This window comes from Carassius auratus, chromosome 28 (genome assembly GCF_003368295.1).
Source record: "Carassius auratus strain Wakin chromosome 28, ASM336829v1, whole genome shotgun sequence".
NCBI classification, from domain to species: Eukaryota; Metazoa; Chordata; class Actinopteri; order Cypriniformes; family Cyprinidae; genus Carassius; species Carassius auratus.
The window spans coordinates 15055478-15079775 of record NC_039270.1 but is presented as its reverse complement, the minus strand read 5'-3'; the positions used below and the strand labels follow the sequence as shown (position 1 = coordinate 15079775).

General features: G+C 37.8%; 3 protein-coding genes across 5 annotated transcripts; 1 reads left to right on the top strand and 2 right to left on the bottom strand.

The window, feature by feature from the left end:
• Positions 1 to 600: 600 nt before the first annotated feature.
• Positions 601 to 4489, bottom strand: LOC113046961 (40S ribosomal protein S15a). Of its 2 annotated transcripts, none has more exons than XM_026208132.1 (5): positions 4389 to 4489; positions 3626 to 3763; positions 3291 to 3370; positions 2339 to 2424; positions 601 to 732 (listed from the first exon to the last, which is right to left on the bottom strand). In XM_026208132.1, the coding sequence occupies exons 2-5, from the start codon at positions 3756 to 3758 to the stop codon at positions 639 to 641; spliced, it is 393 nt and encodes a 130-aa protein (XP_026063917.1). In that variant the 5' UTR covers positions 3759 to 3763; positions 4389 to 4489; the 3' UTR covers positions 601 to 638. The 2 variants fall into 2 exon arrangements, with proteins under 2 accessions (XP_026063917.1, XP_026063916.1); XM_026208131.1 differs by having other exon boundaries at positions 4276 to 4417.
• A 2641-nt stretch (positions 4490 to 7130) lies between these two features.
• LOC113046959 (protein Njmu-R1-like) lies at positions 7131 to 13269 on the top strand. 2 transcript variants are annotated; one of them, XM_026208129.1, is made up of 10 exons: positions 7131 to 7495; positions 7867 to 7941; positions 8242 to 8367; positions 10250 to 10378; positions 10534 to 10591; positions 10717 to 10836; positions 10925 to 10989; positions 11080 to 11219; positions 11312 to 11415; positions 12103 to 13269. In XM_026208129.1, exons 1-10 carry the CDS (start codon positions 7347 to 7349, stop codon positions 12319 to 12321), a joined length of 1185 nt encoding a protein of 394 aa, XP_026063914.1. In that variant the 5' UTR covers positions 7131 to 7346; the 3' UTR covers positions 12322 to 13269. The 2 variants fall into 2 exon arrangements, with proteins under 2 accessions (XP_026063914.1, XP_026063915.1); XM_026208130.1 differs by lacking the exon at positions 7867 to 7941.
• An 838-nt stretch (positions 13270 to 14107) lies between these two features.
• On the bottom strand, positions 14108 to 19823 carry LOC113046958 (sterile alpha motif domain-containing protein 9-like). Its single transcript, XM_026208128.1, is given in 5 exon segments — positions 14108 to 18391; positions 18394 to 19137; positions 19343 to 19397; positions 19474 to 19553; positions 19766 to 19823. Coding segments are annotated over 3 exon segments (4548 nt in total). The 5' UTR covers positions 19347 to 19397; positions 19474 to 19553; positions 19766 to 19823; the 3' UTR covers positions 14108 to 14591.
• Between the last annotated feature and the right edge of the window lie 4475 nt (positions 19824 to 24298).

The following is a 24298-nucleotide window of genomic DNA, read 5'->3' as shown; positions in this document are numbered from 1 at the left end:
TATCTATAGATCACAACCTCAAAACCCCACACACTTATCTAGATACTTTTTCCTCTCAGACAGTCTCACAGTTTTAACAATCTCCCTCCAAACCAGTCTAGTCACAATGAGCTATGAATACTCCATTAAGGAATGTGCATTTCGGTGTGAACCCCATTAACACACTCATTTCACTCCTCTTGCAGTTGCCAGACGTGAAATATTGCCACTTAAGTTAAAACTGAGCCAGTGATTGAAGTCACTGCATCTTTTGTCTCAATCAGAGTTTCGCATAAACATGCTTTTTCCCAGCTAACAGACATAAAACACTCAAATGTTAAATTGTATCAAATATTTTAAAGCCTCTGCAAACCCAGGCTTTCCTTCTAGATCTGCATTTCACCGTTTGCTGTGTAATTTGTGTTATGATAGCATCAATACTCATTTACTCAAATTACACTACTTTCAGCCAAAAGCAAGAGGTGTCAACCAGAACAACTTGCAGAACATCTGTTTTCACTGTAAGTGTGCATCATGTGTTTCCTACCGTTTCCATTTTCTTTAACTAGTGTGTGAATGAGTACATAGCATGTAATGCATTAAGAAACCAAAGCACACAACTTGGCTTCGACGGTTTATTTTTGTTGATTTTGCACGTTTTAGAAAAAGAACCCAAGGATTTTTCCTCCTGTGTGTTTTCGTCTGGCCTCCTCGTGGTCCATGATACCAGCTGAGGTTGTCAAAACAATGAACCTGCAGAGAATAGAGAGAGAAAAAGACATAAGCAGGATGTTCAAGATTCTGCTGCTCTTTGAATGCATCTCACCCCACATGATTCTGTATCACACACCTAATGTTTGCAAGATTGTTTTATAAAATGAAAACACAAAGCAATGAAAAGTCATCATGCGTCACAAATATAGCAGCACTTGTTTTCTTAGTAAGATCTGGATAACTGACTAACAATAACAATTCTTCTGCTCTGGGGTGCGTTTCCCAAAACCATAGTTGTTAACTAAGTTAGCAACTTTGTTGGTTGCAATGCAATTTCCCTTTGCCATCCAACTAAGTTGCTAACAGGTTAGCAACTATGGTTTTGGGAAACGCACCCCAGAACGTTAGCAATAAAAACTGGTTACATTGCCAACTACTCAAGGTGACAAGCTGAGCTAGAAACCAGCTTTCAGTTGCTCAGGAAGACAATTTACATAATGAACAACTTCTCAAAAGGTCAATCAAATCACAGTTGACAAACATGGATTTTGATGGCAAATGAGAAGCATGATTTCCTAAAATGATTTTTTTTTTTTTATTTAAAGGCCAAAAACTCGGTCCTCGGTCCTAGAGAGCCGCAGACCTGCAGAGTTCAGCTTCAACCCTAATCAAACACACCTGAACAAGATCAATCCATTCAGGATTACTCCAGTACAGGCAGGTGAGAATTTTTTTTCAGGGTTGGAGCTGAACTGTGCAGGACTGCGGCTCTCTAGGACTGAACTAGACTACCCCTGGCATAGACACAGGACTAAGTGAGAAGCAGCAGTCTACCATTACTGGAGACGTACAATGTCAGCGCCAAAGAAGCAATCTAAGTGTTGTGTTTTGAGATCCACCAATGAACATAGCAGCTCCATAGACTCCCTCCACTTGAGCCGCTGAGGACATTGTGGTGTAGTTTCATTTTTTAATGAAACATACTAGAGAAAAATCGATAGTCACACCAATCATTTTACACTGAACTGCCTGATAAAATTAAGTCATTTTAATGCTATATTTTTGCAAAAACTGATTCTGAAAGAGGGATCAATGCCAATGCTTCGTGTGAGAAAGTCAGATCCAGACAAAGTGCTTAATATTGTGTTTTCAAATGGCCTTTCTGAAATGGCTTCTTGGCACTCTGTAAGGCTAATGTTGCTAAAGCTACCATTGCCTCTGCCAGTTTTCACTGACGCCGCCTTCACATGTTACAGAAAAAAAAACAATCGTGGTAAAAGCATTCATACTATTCTTCCATAAAGCATTGCAAATTCTGTTGATGTCATTATTTTGAGATCACTGAATATACTTAATGTGAAAGTGAATATTTTTATTCCTCGACCCTTTTGATAGGTTATAAATCTGCACCTATCAAGATTTGAGTTTTGCACTTCTGCAGACACCATACTAAGCTATAGCTGTCAGATATCTATAGTCAAGCATTGCTGAACATGCAACTGATGTTAAATTAATCTCTGAAAATTCAGTACACACCTGACAAACAAATCTCAATGTCTACTGTAAATACAAGAGTAAATCTAAAAATAGCAAAATGCTCAAAAAGTGTTTAAAACATTTTTGGTAGACACTGGTAATAACTCACCCGAACTGTCTGGATGGGAGAAGGTTGTTCTGCCACTTCTCCAGATCCTTCAACTGCACATCGAACCGTGGGCTGATGACGCCACACTGCATCACAGATAAATTGTTCAGAGAACAGTTTGAGTGCTAGCCGCAGATATAATATCAGTAGTCAAAAAAAAAAAGTGCATCTGTACTTCTAGCTTGTGCTATTCTGGACGATGTTAGCTAGCACTTATGTTATCGTCTAATACAGTGGTTCCCAACCTCGTTCTTGGAGGCCCCCTAACACTGCAGGTTTTGCATGTCTCCTTTGTCTGACACCATTTCAGGTCTTTGAGTCTCTACTGATGAGCGGAATCAGGTGTTTGATTAAGCAGACATGGAAAACCTGCAGTGTTTGCGAAACCACTGGTCAACTAGATAATGTGCTTTTCAATTGCAATAAATAAATTACAAAACAATAAAAAAAAGTTATTATAATAGTATAATATACCCTTTTTTGGCATGTTTTGTTTGTAATTACACATGTTTGCCAGATACAGCAGTATTGTGCTTGCTCACAATTACACAAATGCACAACATTAAAAGTGCATAATGTATCATGGCCGAATAAGCTATGGATATGCACAGAGAGAAATCAGGTTGGCGTTTCAGTATTTTCCCAAAATGCTCTATGAAGGCATCATTTAAGCCATTTGTAGTGCCGTATATATATATGACACAAAGCTCAATAACAGACGCAAGTTAAATGTACTTTCATCTCAAAACGCTTTTATGAAGTTCAATTTATAAAAACACAAGTCAGTTAGGTTTTAAAGACAGGACAAAACATCTGAATAAGTGCATTAGTGTGAAGCCTAGTTTAGTCTGTATTAGACTATGTTCTACTGGGCTAAGAAAGCCCTTTACCAGTCACTAAACACACAACTCATAATTTTAGATAAAGTTAACATATTTATTAAACCACTTACCTTGTTCAGCCTCCCTGTGAGATTGACTACAATTTTCCCGGCTCTGTGATCATCAATGATCTCAAATTCGCCAATGTAACCTGCAAAGACCACACGACGAGACTGAGCAGCTTGTTTCACTAGATATGACTGAACTGCTTTAAAATGGATAGCTTTCTCAATGCAAATTGTCATTCATTCTTGTGAATGTATGAACCAACGCTTTCATTCTGGGTAACATCTTCCAGGTTCAACAGTTTGGAACGACAAAGGATGAAATATTCTTTACACGAAACACTAGAGCAGAGTCTCATGTCAACTTCACACACAGAGCAGATAATAAGTCCCTCACTCACCGTGCTTCATCATCACAGTCAGAAAGCGCACAATGACTTTCGAGCAGGGCCTGAGGAGGACCTGGCGCTTCCCTCGTTTCTCAGCATTGTTGATGCTTTTCAGTGCATCAGCGAGGACGTTCATGCGCACCATGATGCCTGCAAAGACAGAAAAAACAACCATGTGATTTCTCTCACATAATATAGTTATAATATAATATTAATAATATAGTTAAAACATCCGTTACACAGCCTCATCTCACCGGTCACGAGCCAAACGCTACTTAAAAGCCAGGTACATATCGACAAAGCATTCAATCACATATACATGGAAACCGAACATCGAAAACTGTTAATGTCACATGTTTATAAGTTAAAACTATGGTTAGTTTTCTCCAGAGCTATGCGCTGATGAACGTCCTGGCAGTGCGTGGAGTAGTTGGCGAATTAAACCGAGTTTTTCTCCACCATGAATCTTTCTGCTTCATAATATCACATATGAGTTGATAGAGTAAGGCAGCGGACCGCTGGAGTGCTTTGGTTTGACTCGTCTGTCCCTCAGAAACATGGGACAGTAACACACCGCTGAACGCCGGAGAGGCTGGACAGCCGTGAATTTCTGGGAAATATATCCGTGTATACAGACACCAATCACAAAATGAGTCACAAACCTGGCGCTCTGGCTGCTCATGAACATGTATTTCTGTCTAAATGTGGATGATACGTAACGATGGCCGTGATTTTAGACAGATTATACAAGCGTTGTAGCAATCCTGAACCTTACCAGTTCTGCAATATGGCGGAAAGAGGACGGAAGAGGGGCGCGCGGTGCGATTAGGGAAAAATGTAGTCTCGCGAGAACACAGAAGGACGCTGCACGCGGGATCATCTGTTTGACTACCACCTAGCTGCTTGGAGCGTCTCGCGAAAAAAATGTGTATGCTGTCCTCAAACTAAAGAGAGCATATCACTCACCAACGTTTTCTTGTTGGCTTTATCTTATTATAATCAGTTTTGAATCCACTATTCAGTCTCTACCAGTCTTACCTTAACCCTAACTTTTTTATATGTAATAGTAGTCACAATTTATTTTAGTTACATGTGTATTTATTTACCCTTGACACAGATAGCTATATTTATCTAGATTCAAGTATCTATCTATCTATCTATCTATCTGTCTGTCTATCTATCTATCTGTCTATCTCTTATATGTAATAGTAGTCACAATTTATTTTAGTTACATGTGTATTTATATACCCTTGACACAGATAGTTATATTTATCTAGATTCAAGTATCTATCTATCTATCTATCTATCTATCTATCTATCTATCTATCTATCTATCTATCTATCTGTCTGTCTGTCTATCTATCTGTCTATCTATCTGTCTATCTGTCTATCTATCTATCTATCTATCTATCTATCTATCTATCTATCTATCTATCTGTCCATCTATCTGTCTGCCTATCTATCTGTCTGCCTATCTATCTATATATCTGTCTGTCCGTCCATCTATCTGTCTGTCTGTCTATCTATCTATCTGTCTGCCTATCTATCAGTCTATCTGACAGTCTATCTGTCTGTCTATTTATCTACCTATATCTATCTATCTAGCTGACTGTCCATCTATCTTAAAAACAGACAAAACACAATCTGTGCATTGTTTTTTGTGTTGATAATTTCAGATCATGCTTTTACTCTCAACAGATTATTTTGTATAGCAATTCTAAGGAATCGTGTAAAATAACTGATGACCACAAAATGTAAATGATGAAGAACATGTGATGTATGTAAATAATAATTCTGGGGAAAATGTTCATGATATTGAAACACTCTCCTAATAATAGTCATTAACATATTAATTGTCTTTAATACATTTGTAGACACGAAAATTTGTATTATAATGTATAAAGTAGAGCCAGGTGTTTTTAGCTGACTTTAGTGTTTGTAACGAATTGGTTGCAAATTAAATCACACACAAAAGGATGCTTTTTTATTATTTATTTTTTATTGTGAGAATAAGACAACACAGATCAATCTAATACATTTCAAACTATGTGTAAAAAAAACAAAAACAAAAAAACAGACATTTAATATCTTGATGTCAGAGGAAGCTCTATCTCTGATAGAAAGCAGACCACATCTGGTCAGAGTTTATGGTGCATGTCCATTTGGCTGATTCTTCAGCAGGAGATCCATGTAGGCTCCGTCTATCAGGTCCTCCTCCTTCACTCCCAGGTCCAGCATGAGCTGATTAGCGATGGCCACTCCTTCCTCTCTGCTCTGCTGCTCCTTCATCACCACCTCCAGCTCCATGAAGTCCCCCAGGCCCTCCACACAATCAACGTGCACTCTGGTTTGTCCCACCATGTACAGCCTCCTCTCCTTCTTCACCTGCCCCACTTGCCCCAGTGCGTCCGTCAGAACCTTGACTAGCCCCTGTGGGTCGCTGGTAGGTGTTATGGAGTAATTAGACAGCTTGGGTCCTTCTGTATCTGGCCTCTCATAGAAGATCAACTGTCCTGTCCCATCCTGGAAGTCCCTGAGTTTCAGGCGACCTGCGGGCACTTTGAAAAACGTGTCCTGCTGACGGATCACTGTCCCGTCCGATCCGCTCAGTTCCTTTGCACGCTGCGTGAGGTAAGGCAAGTCACGCAAGGCTGCTTTTATTTCAACATTTGAAGGCATGTTTAAAAGTTATGCAGTAAACTAGAATGTAAGAGCTGCAGTGCAGATCTAAGTGCTCTTGTTGTTTGGCGCGCTTTACACGCAATGACGCAAACCATTAAAGCGCATGCGGACTAGTGACGCTTTGATTCATTCAAGTGAATCGAATCTTTTGAATCCATTCGCGAATAAGAAGAAATCGCATCATGATTGCGGCAGTAGCTGGCAACAAGAGTCTTTTGTGTGCTTAAAACATACTGTCATCCATAGTTAATTGACCTAAATGTTTGAAACGTATTGTATTTATCTGTGTTGTCTTTTGTTTACAATAAAATGAAACACAATAAAAAGCATGTTTTTGTGTGTTACTTAATTTGCAACCAAATCATTACAAACACTAAAGTTAAAACGCCTGGCTGTACTTTATACATTATTATTAGAATTTTCTTGTCTACAAATGTATTAAAGACAATCAATATGTTAATAACTGGAGAATGTTTAAATAACATGATCCCACCCCCCACAAATGACAACAAAGCATTCCCCTGGGCATAACAAAAAAAAAGTAACCTAATAATAATAATAACAACAAATTGCTTTCAGCCTTCTTGTATTATTTACATACATCAAATGTTCTTCATCATTTACATAATTTTGTGGTCATCAGTTATTTTACACAATTAACTTTCCGACTCGATCAGACTCAAAACACTCGTCCAGTGAATGTGCGAATATGATAATAGGTCCAATCAATTATATGGTCTGATGATTTCTATAAAGGTAGGATGAAAATGTGGGTCAGTGCATGAGAGTGAACACTGAACACGAATGATTCGTTCACTAAAAAGATTCATCCAAAACACAGTTAAAGCGCATGCGTATCAGTATCGCTGTCACTACTATTATAGGACTAGTTAAATGTCGCGTAGCATTTAAATCTATTTTAAAATAAATTAATTACACGGCTTCAATGCATTAACATCTTTGGGACTGGAATGTATTAGCATTATCGGAACAGCACGAAATCCGTAGCAGATTTTCAGTGTCGCTCCTCTTCTCTTGGTTCTGCAGAGACATGTTTACATCCCAGACCTCTTCCTTCCAGGAGTCCATCGACGTGGATGAGAGGGATGCTGACTTCGACAACGAAGAGATCGCGGGATACAGCCAAAACATACAGCAGATCAACAGCTACTATGCCATATACTACTACCAGAACACAAGGTGCAGTGGTTTTCAGGTCTAACTGTATCATTGCATTAGGGAACGTTTTGCTAAGGAGGCTTTCCAAAAGGAGTGTATGAGATGCAAGCATGCATAGTAAGGTCTAGCTGTATTTTTCAAGGTTTATGAGATAAAATGCACTTGCATGACACTGAAGAACAAAGCAGGAATATCTTTAATTTGAAGCATGGTTTACAATATTTGGTTAGTCCTATGAAATCATATCAAAACATTATTTCTTGGTATAAGTATATGGAGACTTATAAAGACAGCGTAAAACACAGTACATGGCCAGTGAGAAGAACGCCTGAAGACCTTAACATATGAATGCCTGTGAAGTACAGTATTAAACGCATTATCCAACTACCCAGATCTGAGGCTTCTGGAGACAGCGTGGCCTGGAGCCAGAGGAGGTCAGACTCAACCACAAGTCAGGAAGACTTTAGGTAAAAAGGGTCCGTCATCTCAATCATTTCAGCCCCATGGCTTTCAGTGTTGTGATGGAGGAAAAATCATGGCTTTGGTCGGGATTCTGCGTCTGGCTTCTCATCATGTTGGTTTGCTCACATCATTTATGACCATTGAACGTATCAGTCTAACATCAGACTGTGTATTTCTGTTGGTGTGTATCTCTGTTAGGTGCCACTGGTGATTCTGTGAACACCATTGCTTCATTGACTGCTTCTCTCTCCACCTGTATTTCCTTGTTTATATTCTAGTTTAACACATATTTGTCACTCTTAAAGTCTGACGCTGCTGGACGCCAGCTTGCCCCCCGAGGCCGAGCCGGAGCTACGAAGCTACATCTCCCGCAGACTGAGCAAGGGCGCTTTGCTCGGGGGCATGGGGAACATTGCCACTGTGGAGCTAAGGTACAGCATATCACTATTGTTATTGTTAAAGTCCCCCTGTGCTGCAATTCAAGTTTTTAACTGTAACTCAAGTTTGTAGCTGGCCCTGTATAATTCACTCTTCATCAGACATACAGTGCCACTTGAAAGTTTGGGAACCCCTTGCAGAATCGGTGAAAATGTAAATCATTTTAACAAAATAAGAGAGATTATACAGAATGCATGTTTTTTTATTTTATTTAGTACTGTCCTGAGAACGATATTTTACATAAAAGATGTTTACATTTAGTCCACAAGATAAAACAAATAGCTGAAATTATTAAAATAACCCCCTTCAAAAGTTTGGGAACCCTTGGTTCTTAATACTGTGTGCTGTTACCTGATGATCCACGACTGTGTTTCTGTTTTGTGATGGTTGTGTTCTTCAGAAAAATCCTCATATTTGTACCCTTTCCAGCAGTGACTCTATGATTTTGAGATCCATCTTTTCACACGAAGGACAACTGAAGCACTCAAACACTAAAAAATAAAAAAATGTTCAAATGTTCACCGATGATCCAGAAGGAAACAGGATGCATTAAGAGCCAGGAGGTGAAAACCTTTGAACAAAATGAAGATGTCCAAATTTGTCTTATTGTGCAGAAATGTAATTTTATTTTAGGGTTCAAATATGCAAAAGATGCTGAAAACAGTCGTGGATCATCCTGGTAGCCACACACAGTATTATGAACTAAGGGGGTTATTTAATAATTTCTGCAATTTTTTTTTGTCTTGTGGATTAAAAGTTTACATCTTTTATGTAAAATATCGTACTCAGGACAGTACTAAATAAAAAATAACATATATTTTGTATGATCTCTCTTATTTTGTCAAAATTACTCACATTTCACAGATTCTACAAGGGGTTCACAAACTTTCAAGTGGCACTGTAAATGGCTGAATTATTCCAATATCATACAGTGGGAGTGATTGAGTGTAGATAGGGACTAATATGTATATTCTCATATACTAAATAAGGTAAGGGTTTCGAGTCTTATTCAAGCTGTTTTGATTATTTTCAAAATTAGTGACTGCAGGGGGACTTTACAGCTAAAAATATTGAAACGTTTTCGCTAATTGAATAAAATAAATATAGTAGATGAAAAGCAATGTTGCTTTGACAGTTATCTAAAAAATCTAATTTTAAGTAGAAGTACTAAAACTGAAACAAAAATTAATTTGAGTTAAATAGAAATATAAAAAAGAATAGAAAAGGCTATAACAAACTTGCTAAAACTTTAAAATAAACTGAGAATGTCAAAATAAATGCTAATTTAAAATATAAATAAATAATAGCATTTAAATAGTACTAAAATAACACTGTTTTGTATTTATGTTCATATTTCATAAAAGTGAAGGATGTTTTTTAAATAATATAGTATTAAAACATTTGCATTACTTCAGAACAAAACTAAGCGTGACTTAACAAAACCAAGTCACTTAAGTCTTAAGTCACTGGGGTATATCTGCAGCAATAGCCAACAATACATTGTATGATCAAAATTATTGAATTATCTTTTATGCCAAAATCATTAGGATGTTTAGTAAAGATCATGTTCCATGAAGATATTTTGCACATTTTCTACCGTAAATATATCAACTTAATTTTTGATCAGTAACAAGCATTGCTAAAAACTTCATTTGGACAACTTTAAAGGCGATTTTCTCAGTATTAAGATATTTTTGCACAGAATCCAGATTTTCAAACAGTTGTATCTCGGCCAAATATTGTCTGATCCTAATAAACCATACATCAATGGAAAACTTATTTATACAACGTTCAGATAATATATAAATCTTAACTTCAATCTCATTGACATTCAGAACAGTATTAGAATGGATTGGATGTTTGTTTGTGTTCAAGCCTCCCTGAGCAAGCGGTGGGCTGTTACTGCTGTCTGCTGGAGCAGGAGAAATCTCCAGAACAGCCTGAGGCCGACAGCAACGGCTGGGTGGTGTGTCTTCTCGGAGGATCAGAGAAGGGCCTGAATCAATATCCTTAAATCACAAATGACTGACCATTAAACTGTAGGAAATACTGCATCGTGCACTGAAGAATGGAGTGTTATCAAATTACTGTATTCACTGTATTCAAGCCTGCAGTTCTCTTAATAGGATATTTAAGCCATGTTCTTTAACTCTACAAACGTTCAGAATTGAGCTGGACAAGTACGTCCAGGGTCTGCAGGGCTGTCTGACTCCAGAGGTGAGGGCAGTTTTTGCCACTGACAATGGAAATAATGTGCATGGTGAAATCTGTCCAGTTTTTTGCAAGCACACTCCTTTTTATATTCATTTACCATAAATATTGTTGGCAACCTCTGGCTACAGATGCAGAATTTGGAGAAAGAAGTCAGTCCCTACCTGAACCGCTGGTATGAAGAGTCAGTGATGCACATTCACAGAGTGGTTCAGCTGCTGCAGGGGAACGTCGGGTACCTTCTGCATGCTGTAAGAAACCACTGCTGTCTAGATCAGATACGCTTTATAAAGTCTTATTTGAAAGCGGAAACATACTGTATTATATTCTCTGCTGCAGGCTTTGAGTCACAAACTCGTCGAGGTCACAGGGACGGATGAGAAGACAAAAGCAGACGTAGCAAGGTATGCGAAACAACATTTTCTTAATAGCTGCTACATTCTTACCGGTTTAAATACTGATAGCCATTGCAACTTGGTTAATTGTCCTGTTAGATTTATCAAAGCAGCAAGCCTGCAGGGTCTAGTTCAGGAAGACACCACCGCAGCCTCCCTCTGTAAGGCCATCTCAGAGGACTCTCACACCACCCTGATCATCGACTGCTTCACCAGCCCACCTACACTCACCAACCAAGGTCAGCAGCAGCAGCGGCAATCCACTAAATGTCCAAACCTCCCCCTTTCATAAATGTCTTATTTTGATAATGTTGTGTTTGTATCTCTGCAGTCAGTAACCGGTTCTGCGATGACTGGATCCAGGCCTTCCTCAATGCTGCTGAGCGCTTTAACCCTTTTCTTCTCCGCCAAATCCTGGAGAACTTTAAACTTAAGGTTAATTTGCTTCTGAAGTATAATTGTAACCTGGTATACAGACATAACATTTAACATTTGTATTACAGTCACTCAGTTTTGTTGCTTGCTCACCTATATTTACTTATACTTACTTAAAATTTTAAAAGTATGTAATAATACAGTTAAAAAACAGACGTTTCTGCCCACCAATAATTGTCTTTGCTATTAAGATAGCATTTCTGTAAAAGGAACGTTAGTAGTACTAACATACTATTGAAGGGTTAGTTCACACAAAAATTTTCAGAAAGTTCTGTTATCATTTACTCACACTCACGTCGTTCCAAACTTGTACGCATTTCTTCCTTCTGCAGAACACGAAAGAAGATATTTTGGAGAATGCTGATATCTGAACAAGATTTGTAGGATGTTGACTTCTGTATTTTTTGTCCATACAATGGAAGATAGTGGTAACTGAAATAGTTTATTAGCAACATACTATAAAATTAATTTTGTGTTTCAGGGAGGAAAGAAAATCATACAGGTTTGGAATGACATGAGGATGACTACCCATCTAAATGCATTTAAAGTATTCTATTAAAAAGTATTAACTTGCATTTAAAAAGTCTTTTCTGTATAGCAACGAACTGACTTGAGAGTGGTCACATTCAGAAATGCCAGTTACCTCATTGTGACTGTCTTCAAAAAGCACATTGTTTCTCCATGCAGGCCATCCAGGACATGAACAACCTGAAGCGCTTCATCCGTCAGGCTGAAATGAGCCACTACGCTCTGTTCCGCTGCTGTCTGTTCCTGCAGAGCTGTGGAAACGGAGACGTGCTGCTGCAGAACGCACGGGCCGAGCACAGCAGCCTTCCTGAGGCCTGTGGCATCATAACTGTGCTGGAGGAGTTCCTCGGGGAGCACACTCAGGGCACGCTGCACTGACACGCACCTGTCTGAGAGCACTCTGGAGGAGGCTGCCCAGAATTACTATTGAACACCCATAATCATAACAGTGTGGTTTGCATTCTGAGCAACTTCAACAAACTTGAATTGGAACACTAATTATAGTCCATCTTTGTGTGTGTTGAGGTTCAACAGAGAAGGATGAAAAACATTATGCAGTGGTGTGCTGCTGTATGTTGATGTGGGGCCCTTAAAATTATAAACTAAATAGATCCTATAAAATGCACCAGTGAAAAATACACGCGTGATCAGACTTTATTTAAATATTTATATACTAATATTTAAACACAGTACTGTTTATATGTGACAAGTGATTCTAGGAGATAGTCTCTATTGTGTAGCAGTCATTGTTTTGAGGATGTGTGATTTCTTTAAACAGACAGTGCTGTAGATTTACAGAAATAGCTCAGCATCAGCAAATGACGTATTAACACTCCGCTATAATCTACCATATTATGACTTGCATTGTCAGGTTTATAGTTTTTTTTTTTATTTATTTATTTTTTTTTTGTGGTAATTTGATAATATTCTATTTCACTTTATAATTCCTTTAATTTATGTTCTTGTTTGCTATTTCAGAGTTTTTCTTACCAAAGACAAACAAAACTTCTGATAATCATAGACTTGGTTGTAAATGTAATGTTTAAAAATAACAGAAGTGTGAGAAATATATTCCTTAAACATCATGTATATATTGACCCAGCTGTAAAGGGCGATAATGTTCATAATTATCATAATGTATGGTTCATCTTCTTGCTCAGATTTGACATGACTGTACTGTGAGTAATTTGTTTTGTAATTGTAAATTTAATTTGTGTGAGCTTGTATAAAAGAAAGAAATGTTCAACTCTGCATCGACTCGCTGTTAATCTAACTGTGATTCTTGAATTCATGCAAGAATTAAAATAACACATTGTGACTAAACACAGGCAAAGTTGGCAAAGTAGTTTTTATTTAGTTCTAATTCATCCACTTTAAGCATCTAATCCATAATGAAATAAACTGGGAAAATATACATAATCTGCCTGTCAAATACCTGTATTATCTTCTGTAGCCATTTATAGATTGTTGTGATGTAACATTATAACCACAAGAGGGCAATGCATAGGTGCTGGGGTTTCTTTAACAGGAGTTCAGACAGATGGAGGACACAATTTATTACTAAATTCAATGAATTACAGGACAACACTGGATCACAAACCAGAACAACTTCACCATAGTAAACCTAATCTGTATATAATATAAAATATTATGCATATTTCTACAACTCTTTCTAAAATGTAAGTTTATGTATACATTAGATTTTACTTAAAGTCACCACCCAAAAAAAAGAAATCTATTTGTTGCCAAACATTTGCATTTTGAATTTAATCAAGGAAATGTCAATAAAATTATGATATCTTATTGTACCTACAAATTAAAAAAAAAGGGAAAAAATAATTTAACATTCCAATAAAATAACGGTATAATTAATTTGCTGTATGCACGACCACCACTCCAATGTTTGATTCAAAATAAAGATTTTTAATATTAGATAATATTCTCTCAAAACAGTTTTATGAGACTGTTTATGAGCAGTGCTGGGGAAAATAACTTTTAAAAGTAATGCATTACAATGTTACATTACTTTATTAGTAACTAATTACGTTACTTGGTTACTTTTTATTGAAAGTCATGTGTTCCGTTACTTTTTAAATCTGGGCTGGGATCTCGTTTGCATTTAATATAAAAAGTTATATTTTTGACAAATGTAAAAGCCCTTTCCCACCAAAAGCCTCAGGCTGAAGGAAATGTAAATTCACGTGGCGTGTGTAAAGTAGGGCACAGAAGAAAAAAAAAGTTTAACACTCTTCAGCAATAATGAAGAACAAATGTTTTGTTTTTTGCAAGTGAGATTAATGAACACGTTCACATTTATTCTAGAGCTAAAGTAACATCTTACTCCCGATTTCTTTCAACATGAGGCCAGGACAGCTTTAGATTAATAAATGGGAAGAAAGTAACTGGCTTACTTGAAAACAGTAATCTGATTACGTGACTCGCGTTACTTGTAATGGATTAACCCCAGCACTGGACACTAGTGTAAAAAAAAAAAAAAAACACCGGTTGAGATGCACATTATTTAATACACATAATTCATATCATGTAGCTTAATTATAGTGATCATTTTTATTATTTAATTGATATGTTTGAATATATTTAAAAACTCATCTTTTGATAAACTCTCAATTGTGGTTTCAAACATGTTTTCACTCTGCCACCTTGATGTCAAAAGCTACCACTCCATGAAGAGAAAATCCTAGGTAGAAAGTCACATTCTCATTTGAATTTGGCAAGGAGGCAGAAAAAAGTGGAATGACTCTGATGTTGCTTTGATCGGATACCCGAACAAACAGATTTCCATTTTCAGTGTATCCAGTAACTCGTTTAAGCTCTTTTACAACGTCCGGGTTTGTCCACACTTCACCGCCTTGCCACTTGAGGCGTCTCTCACTGAGGGTTCCCTTGCAAAATTTTTCAATTGTGGTCTTGTGCACTATTTTATTGAGACCTCTTGCTTTTCCAAGGAAGAAGTGAGTGAAAATCCTGCCTTTTCTCGAGGAAGCAGATTCAGTGTATTTTTGAAGTGCATTTATTGCATTCATGACAACGTCACTTCTTGTATTGGTGGGCTCTTTGCCCATAGAGTCCTCTGGCCAAAATAAGATAGATAGGAGCAGGTATGCAGTTTCTGGTAAGACAGTTTTCTTTACACCGCAAAACCGTCTGCTGAGATTTTGAAGTTCTTCAATGGAAAGAAGCTTTCCAGAGCCAGGTGAAGCACAGGAGAGCGCTATCTGACAGAAGATGAAGTTTATGAGCTCTGTCTGGTCGAGATCCTTGTTCAGGTCAGATGGAAACAGGTTAATTATTTCCTCAAGCTTTGCTGCAGCTCTTCGCTTATTGTTATTAGAGAGAAGGTAAAGAATTGTTGTAAAATTGCCTCCTCCAAGTTGGAAAATTTTCATTTGTCTCATAAATGGGGAAACTATGTTTGGATCTGAAGCCTCATCCTCTTGAATGTCATGAAAAAATAACTTGGCATACACAGCACTTTTCCTGAGGAGCCATCTTCTTGGATTATTGACCGTTTCAGGCTCTCCTTCAGCCAACTCCTCCTCTTCCTCAGAACTGTAATTCTGAAAGTGAGCAAGATCGTCAGAAATACATTCCAGAGCAAATCTGATGCTGTTTTTCATTCCTTTTAAAAGGCCATGAAACCTGTGCCAAGGTTTCTGTACTTCTTCTGGTATGTAGTCAGTGAGCAGGTAATCCATCAACTCCCTCTTTCCCTCTTTGGTAGAAAAAATGTCTACATTTGACAGGAGCTCAAGCAATCGGCATCCAATATCAACTTCTCCAAAATAAGAATTATTCAAGCAGACCATCTGTGACTGGGGGCATTTTTCAGATTCTCTAAAAGCAGTGATTCCTTTAAGAGCGGTATCAATGATATCAGTGATGTCCTCTGGTTGAATATGAGCATTTTTCTTACATATGGCATCATGTTTGCTGTAGAACCACTTTTTGTATACTTGTCCCAGTGTGTCAAGTATGTATATATGCTGTGGAAGATGAGATTTGGCTCTTTTAGCCCAAATCTCGGCTTCCTCAAAATTTTTGTTTTCATTTAGCAGCCGTGCAAGCTGTTGAGCAACAAATGCATCATCATCAAAACGGGTGTAGGCTACATTTAAAAGGTCAATGGCTTTCTCCACATCTTCTGCCTCCCTAACATGCTCTATTAAAGGAGAAAACCAGCTGTCATTTGAATCTCCCTTGATTTTTTTAGTGCGTTTGATGAACAGATCTCTGACAAACCTTCGAAAGTCATCTCTTCCAAATCTGTGGTCAAACAGCACTTTGTCCTGAAGGAGACTCATTGCTATTTCACTTTGACTTTGATAACTGGAGAGCTGCTTCAGGATCTCCTTAGCTATCAAATGATGAATTATTCTCACAGAGGAGATATGAGTCTCACTAGATTTTAGCTGTATGAAAAAATACCTAGCCTGCTCACTTAAGGAATTTTCGAATGTCTGGTGTCGAACTTCATCAATCCATGTGGATGTTGGCAGTTTGGCCATTTTATCAAATTTGTCCAAGTGGACTCGTAAACCTAGGAATGCCTCACAGTGGGATACAGACAGGTATGAATTCTCAATGTGGCTGTTCAGTAGTGCAACAAATTTAATCAACTGTGTCTGAAGAGATGAATGATCAATTTCCTTCATCAGGTTTTCAACAAAGTCTGTGATGTAAGATTGTTCAAACTCTTCACTCATGAGCACAAAAGTGAGTATAAACTCTGGTTCAAACTTCAGCTTGAGACTCCCTGCTTTCTTTGAGAAGAGCTTCTTTTCCGCTGCCGATAGTTTGTGTGTAACTCCGACTGTGCGTAACGGCAACACTGTGCACATCCTTTCTGGATCAAGAGACCTTTTACAACAAAGAATGATGAAGCACAGTTTTGAAGGACTTATTTTCATTGTTGTGACTGCATTGCTTAATTCTCGTCTGAGGTCATCCTGATAGTCTGCATTGCAATCCTCTAGCAGCAGAAGCACAGGTAAACAGGCATTCTTGTCAATTTCCTTGTAAATCCAAAGCTGAATGGCATGTTCACAGACAGCCATGGCCTGGTACGATTGCTTAACAACAGCACATCGCATGTTTTTCCTCCAGTTCCAGAGGATCTGTCGAGCCACTGTGCTTCCTCCACTACCAGGTTCATGATATATGTTGATGTTTTCGATGGACCGTTTTAATGAGTCACTCCGCTCAAGGTCTTCCAACATTTTGTTAATTTCTGCATATGCATCACGTTTGATGACCTCCCCACACTCATTTCTGTCAGCCAGCCACAAATTTACCCAATCAATTTTTCCTCCCTGATAGAAGTATTGTTCAATATTATGTATTTGCTCTTGCCCCATGACATTCACATTTGTTTCGTCACATTGGTCAACACAGACTACTTCTAAGGAGTTCATACGGTCTATATCCACAGACTTTATAAAGCATACACCATTGTTTGACACAGGTAGACACCCATCCTGATGACTGGTGAGCTGATGGACTTGAATTGTAGCATCTATATGACTCATTGGCATACCAACAACACTGATTTGTTCAAGAACGTCTAGTGAACAAGACACTTGGGCAAGGCTTGACCATTTCTTATAATTCTCTCTTGACTCTGAGATGATTACTATGTCCTCATGGCCGCTCATTTCTGCATAGAATTCATGAAAGGTGTCAACGAGGGGTTGTTCAATGTCAGACGAGAGAATGAAAATCACCACAAATGATCCTTTGGGAAGAATTTCATTACAGATAACACATACAGCTCTTTTTAACAGTTTCTTCTTGGTTTTGATCCAGGTTTTTTCATCACAAGGACTCTCACCTCCAATGTAATCACGTCGACCGTTGCAGAAAATCCAGCTTGTTCTGTCAAAGAGCTGTAACTTCTTGATTAAGTCAACAATGTTCTCCCTATGATCATAATCTCGCAGGAAGTGAAGGTTTACAGCATGGCACTCTCTGTAATTGTGACAAAATCCAGATGATTTGGAGTCAGGGTCATAATCAAATACACAAAAGATATTCATTTGGGTAAGGAACTTGATGTTTTGCAGATTTTCTTGATCAAATCTGTTTGACACAAGAATGTAACGCAATGTATTGTCCATGTATTTCTTCCCACGTGTCAGAAGAACTAAGAGTTTTCTTTCCAAGTCCTCTTTAAAATGAGCCTGTGCTTGATTCTGGTTGTTTTCTTCTTGTTCTCTCTTTTGGTCAAGGTCTTTGAGCGCTTGAATGAAACCAACAAGTTCATCCTCAGTAATGCATGGTGTATTTGGTCCAACTCTTTTATAATAAGTTTTGTGTTCATATTCAACCTTATTGGTTTTCTCGTTGAACTTTGGTATTCTGGCACCATACAGTTTATCCCTCACAATGTTCACCATTGGAACTACATCCACTTCCACAATCCAGTTTTGGGTCTGTCTTTGTCAATTACTGGGATGAATTTTGGGGTCTTGATACACTTTCTGGCATCAGAATGATGTGTTGGAAAACAATTTTCAATGTAGTCTAGAGCTTCTTCAAAGATCTCTTTGTCTTCAATGGGAATTCCAATTATCTCTCCATGTTTGTATGATGTTTTTGTCTTGTCCATGACCCCAAAGTGGATTGTGCCATTTGCACGCATATTCATGCATGCACATGCAAACCGAATGACTTCATTAGCAAATTTGATCTTTAGCTTTCTTGGTTCTAATTTACAGGCATTTTCCAGTGATTTGTACTCATGGCATGGAGTGACCAGATTGTCTATTCCTGTCTCTGGTGGGAGTATGGCATGTCTTATGTAAGTGAAGTGTTCATCGTTATCATTAAATTTCCGATACCTACTCTGTGGCAAAGACACAGATGTTTCAGTTAAATCACTTGATAATAAGGGTTGTTCAGGACTTGTGACGTCACTGGAAGGCACAACTTCATGTTTTGCTTTTTCTCTGTTTTCTCCTTTCTTTTTAATGGTTTTTGACTTCTCTGGTAACAGTTCATCTCTTTTACACAGCAAAAGCTGAATTTGGCCACCTCCCAGACCAAGTTTTTTTAAGAATGATTCATTAATATTTAGAAGAACAGGTCCTGTTACCTCTTCTGCCTTAAGTTTCTGTATGTGCTCTGGTTTAATCCCAATGTCCTGTAACCATGAGCTGACGTGGTCTTCATTCCAGTCTGAACAAGGTATGGAATATAATTGTCCCAAATTATTAATGTGTATAGGAAACGAGCTCTCATAGGCAAATGTACATGTAAAGTGTTACAATGGCAAATTAAAAGAACAATATTAGCATGTTCCCTGAACATAGAATATGCTCTATGGTTCTAAATTCATAAGAATTAGCTTATCTGAAGACTTTTTCTAATTATAAATACTCACCCATTCTGTGAGGAATATTCAAGAAGCACGTTTCAAAGTTTTTGTGCTATCAGTGCTGAAACAAAGAAAAAAATGTTTACTATTTGAGCCATATCTATTTGAATGGTTTTTACTGCCAGGTGTAAACAAACCTGAAATTGATTTGCTTTGAACAGTCTTAGTTTAAAGAATTTTTTTTCAGGATGCATATCATTCTTGCTTTCTGTGTAACCTGAAGGATTGGAAATAAAATATTAATAGAAGAAATACTTTGATCAACTGGTTCAACTTTCAACTAATCATTTGCTAATGCAATAGAAATGTTAGGAGCATGAGGCAAATCAAAACTTCTTTCAAACAGTGGTACCTGCAATCAACCATCTAAATATGTTTGTCATGGTTCACAGAATACTTGAAAAAAAAGAGCAAAAACAACATACTTACATTAGCTCGATCAAAGTCCCTTTCAAATAAAGTCTGTTCACTTGGTGGCCATATTTGCCATGCCTCCGGGCAGCTATTCTGGGCAGCTATTTTCAGGCAGCTATTTCGGGCATCCAAGACCAAGTCCTATCTAAATGAATGGTGAATTCTGAAATCTTAAAACCTGCCTGGTGAACTCACAATTAAATTACATACTTCAAATCAGCAACAAAATCTGAAATTAACTGCCCTGTGAATGTTGTTCCTTATGCTCTTATTTCTTACTTATGTAACAGATATGCAGGTCAGCGATTCATGGGTTAAATTCTGTTTTATAAATTCAGACTGTTGGTACTAAATGCCAGCCTGGCTGGACTTAAACTATTTACGATGCCCATGCGAGCTTCAAAGAAGAAACGAAAACCCCCAACCCAAATCCTTCCAACACTGGAGACAAAGGAACTTTTCGTATAAGTTCCTTACTTTCATTTTATTATTAATATGTATTTTAATTATGTTTATGGATTGCATAGAATGGTTAATCCTTGGTATGTGAAGAGTATAAGTTGCAAGCTTATACTTTAGGAAATGTCTTTCCTCACTTTAACTTCCTCAAAGAGAGCCATGTTTCTGCCACCCCCACTTTTGCAGGTCGTAAAGTTTACGACCACACTGGAGAGGAGAGAAGCCAAATCTTCTCCCCAATGCATTCTATGGAATGAATTTGTTACCTGTTAGTTTTTATGCTGTATAAATGTATTACGTATTCCCTTTTGGTACATTTAGATGTTTCCCAACATCTGCAGTGTTATCATGTGTTAAGCAAATCTTTCAGATGTAGAATTACACATATTTAATGTAACTTCATGTTTTGATCACATATACCTATTATGTTTAGTCTTGTTCTAATCGTCATGCTTTGACAGACCCATTTATCTAGAGCAAAGTAATGAAAAATGTATTTAATCTGGAATAATGAACTTGCTTTAATATTCCTGATGAAATCGGACAGGCCCTAAATCATCAGGGGGTTGTCTCAACAGAGACAAAGGAACTTTCCCGCCGCTTCAGATCGCGGATGTTCATTGGGTGGTTCACGCGAAAAGAGGCGTGAACATCTCAAGCTATAAGAGTCGACCGAACAAGGTCCGCCTCTCTCTTGTCCTTCTCGTCGCTCTTCTTGCTCTTCTTCCCGTTCTCCGTTCTCGGACACGTCGCTCCGCGCGGCCTCGGGCCGCGCTTGGTTCTCCTCCCCCCTCAGCACACGGACTGAGGAGAGGAAAGCCATTTTCATGGCTCCTTTGGAAGCTTTCGTTTCGTTCGTTTTCTTTTCTTTTCTTTACTAAGTTTATTAAACTATTCGCCTCCCCACGCAAGGAAGACGAATTCTGGAACAATGTTTGTTGAACCTTTCAAATACCGCGCGAGGACAGAACAAAGGACCACGTGCTCCACGCTCACGCCAAGCGCAGCGTGCACGCGCGTCACATGGCCTCCGTTTCATGGCACATGGCTGTTTCAACGCGCAAAGCTCACAAGCTCGACGCCGATCTCACGCCACACTCACATGGGACACTTCTGCAAGTATCACTTTCTCTATGGAGATTTAAATGCTGCTTTAAAGTGTTGTTATGATCTGATTTGTTGTTGGCTTCTAAAAGTTACTGACTATGATTTTCATACCTGAGCTCATTCTGTGATCTCTCTCGCTTTCTACACTTCTCTCTCTCTCTCTCTCTCTCGTTCTCTCTCTCTCTCTCTCTCTCTCTTTTATTTGGATTCCGTTATGTCTCTTAAATGTTTATTGTCTGTATTTTCGTACGCATATTTACTCTGTGTGATTTGTAGTTTGATGTATTACTAGTTGAATTATTAAAAACCCATATATAAAATGATTGGCTTTGGACTCCACCCCACTCACATTACGAGTCACTGAAATGTTTTGGTCTTTAGCTACAAGCTCTAAATTTAGAAACTAAATTTATCATAAGGATAGGATAATATTTTCATGGCCAGAGAATACTTTTCCTTGAATTATAAGGCGTGATAACTTTATTGAAAATTGGTAGGTCTATAGTGGTGTGCTGGACATACCACGGTTTGATCTGCAATAAATTACAGTAAGAGATATCACAATAATTGATATGAAGAATGTAATATTGACATATTAATGAGTAAATTACAGTGCCCTGTGATTAGTATTGGTATTGGCAATTGAGCTATTTTTCATAATCAATAAAATTAAATGTAACTGTCATCTGAGATATATATTAATCAAATTCTTGATTAATTATTCAAATTCCCTATATATCATTTGAGTTAATTACTATGTAAAACTCATTGTTGTTACATTTTGGTGGAGGATGCGGGCATTTCAAACTTCGTTTTGTGAGCAATCAATCTGTGTATATGGTTTTTAATAATTTCTGCACGTGCGCTATGAAATTATGTAACGTTACTGGTGAGATAAGTCGCAAGACGCGAACTCACTCAACTGACTGAGGCAAAAAGCTGGTCAGTCAGCGCTAGGTATTCGTAGAAACTTAACAGTATAGTCACTGTTATTTTTAATGAAAGTAAACTGCAGTATAATGTTAAAAGTATCCTGTTAAGAAAGACCAAAATCTTTTTACAGTGAGAACATTTTAATATGAATAATTAAAAGATGAAGAAATCTTTTATTAGTTGCAACATGTAAATCTGAACATGAGCGATGTTCCTCTGATTCAGTAAAAAGGCCTTGTTATTAAATATCGTTATTGAATTCGTGGTAAACCACAATAATATTCAAAAATAAAACGATAAAAACTCCTGGTCTAAAATTGGCTTAGCTACCCGATTTTTAAACCTAAAACATTTAAATCATAAGTGCTATTTTGATAAATGTTTATTGGAGTCAACAGTTGGAAAATTCCTGTTTTTATTACAGTTGTGTTTTGGAAGTGAACGGATCCTTCTTCAACCTATGTTAATATAGCACCTCAGAGATTAAAACCTTTGGTTTGTTACTTGTGATTTTTGATGCAGAAAATCAGCCTGACAAATGATCAGATAAATTCTAAGTCCTATTGAAATTGTAATTCCTCTATCTAAACACTAGAGGGAACGTGTGGGTTAGAAATTTCAGGGTACGCCCTGCTTTCTGATTCCAGCTTGCATGAGTGCAAAGCTGCCAACCTGTGGCCATTTCAGATAATGCGCTCTGATTGCTAATTTATAATCCCCTGTGATGTATATTTGAATTGGATGTCTAAATTCTCGATAATTATTTGCATTTACAGCTTTGCTCGTGCGAATATTATTACAGGGAAACAAAAGAATGTTCCCTGCCTTTGACTGTTTACATTTACTTTGAGTTTAGTTCAAACATGATTTGAATTAAAATGTAATTGTTTAATAGTGGAAATCTAGATGTGTCAGGTCAACTACGGTTTGACCCACTTAGAAGGTAAGCCATCTAGTGGCAGTCTCCTGTTAAATCGACTAACAGACCTCTGTCTTTTCCATTCTGTTTGAATTGCATGTCCACTTTTACCCTCTTTGATTAATCTCACACTGTTTGATTAATTTCATGATCATTAATGATAACTTACAAGCTATCAATGGTTATTATAGGATATTATTCCGATTTTCCTTTTAATTCTTACATGCTTATTTTAAATTTTGATTTAAACCAGTTTTGAATTTTTAATTTGAATTAAGTTTTCTGCTCAGCAGGTTAAAGACAGAGAAGCAGTACTTTCCCCCCCTTGTGGTGAAAACCAGCTACTCCTTCTCTCTTGTTTCATTCCTGTTTTTTTTTTTATTTATTTATTTGATGTTTATTATTTTGCTTCTCTCTTTTGACTTAGGTTATTTTGATAATTACCATTATTATCATAAATTCCTTTGTTTTGTTTTATCATGATTAGGTAAAGCTGTTACCTTTCCTCTCTACATATAGTTACTCAATTGATGTTAAACAAACCAAACCTTAATTAACTTTAAGTTTCCTTTGTTCATCCTTTGTGTATTTGATTGTAGAACTCCCTTGGTGATTGGACAATCATCTCAGGTTTCCAGTGAGCAAGGGGGCCGACCGGCGTTACCAACACTGGCTGTGAGTGAAACTCGGTCCCTCTTATCTCTGTTCGTTTGCGGCACGCAGTGGAGACATCAGCAATTTGGCACTCCAACGGTGATCAATCAGTCCAGCCGACACACGACGCAATCTCTGGGACCAGTACCTAAACCGGGGGCTAAATCGGGCCCACTTTCTTTTCAAAGAGAGGGTTCTGGGGAACAGCCCAATTTTGTAGTGCTGTCTGGCGGTTGACATCTTGGTGTTGCCGGTTGTGTTAAAAGTCACAAGCTGTTTGAGAGGGCGCAGCGTCAGAGTAACGGAGGGCCAGGGACACTGCGGTTGAGTGTTTGGGAGCGCCAGGGAGGCTGACCGTGCCGCTGGATTCCACCCAGGTGAACCAAAAGTGATAAAACCTATCCACTTATTATAAGCCACAGAATATTAGATATTCCCCCGGATATATTTTAAGTGTTCTGACCCTTTTGCTTCTT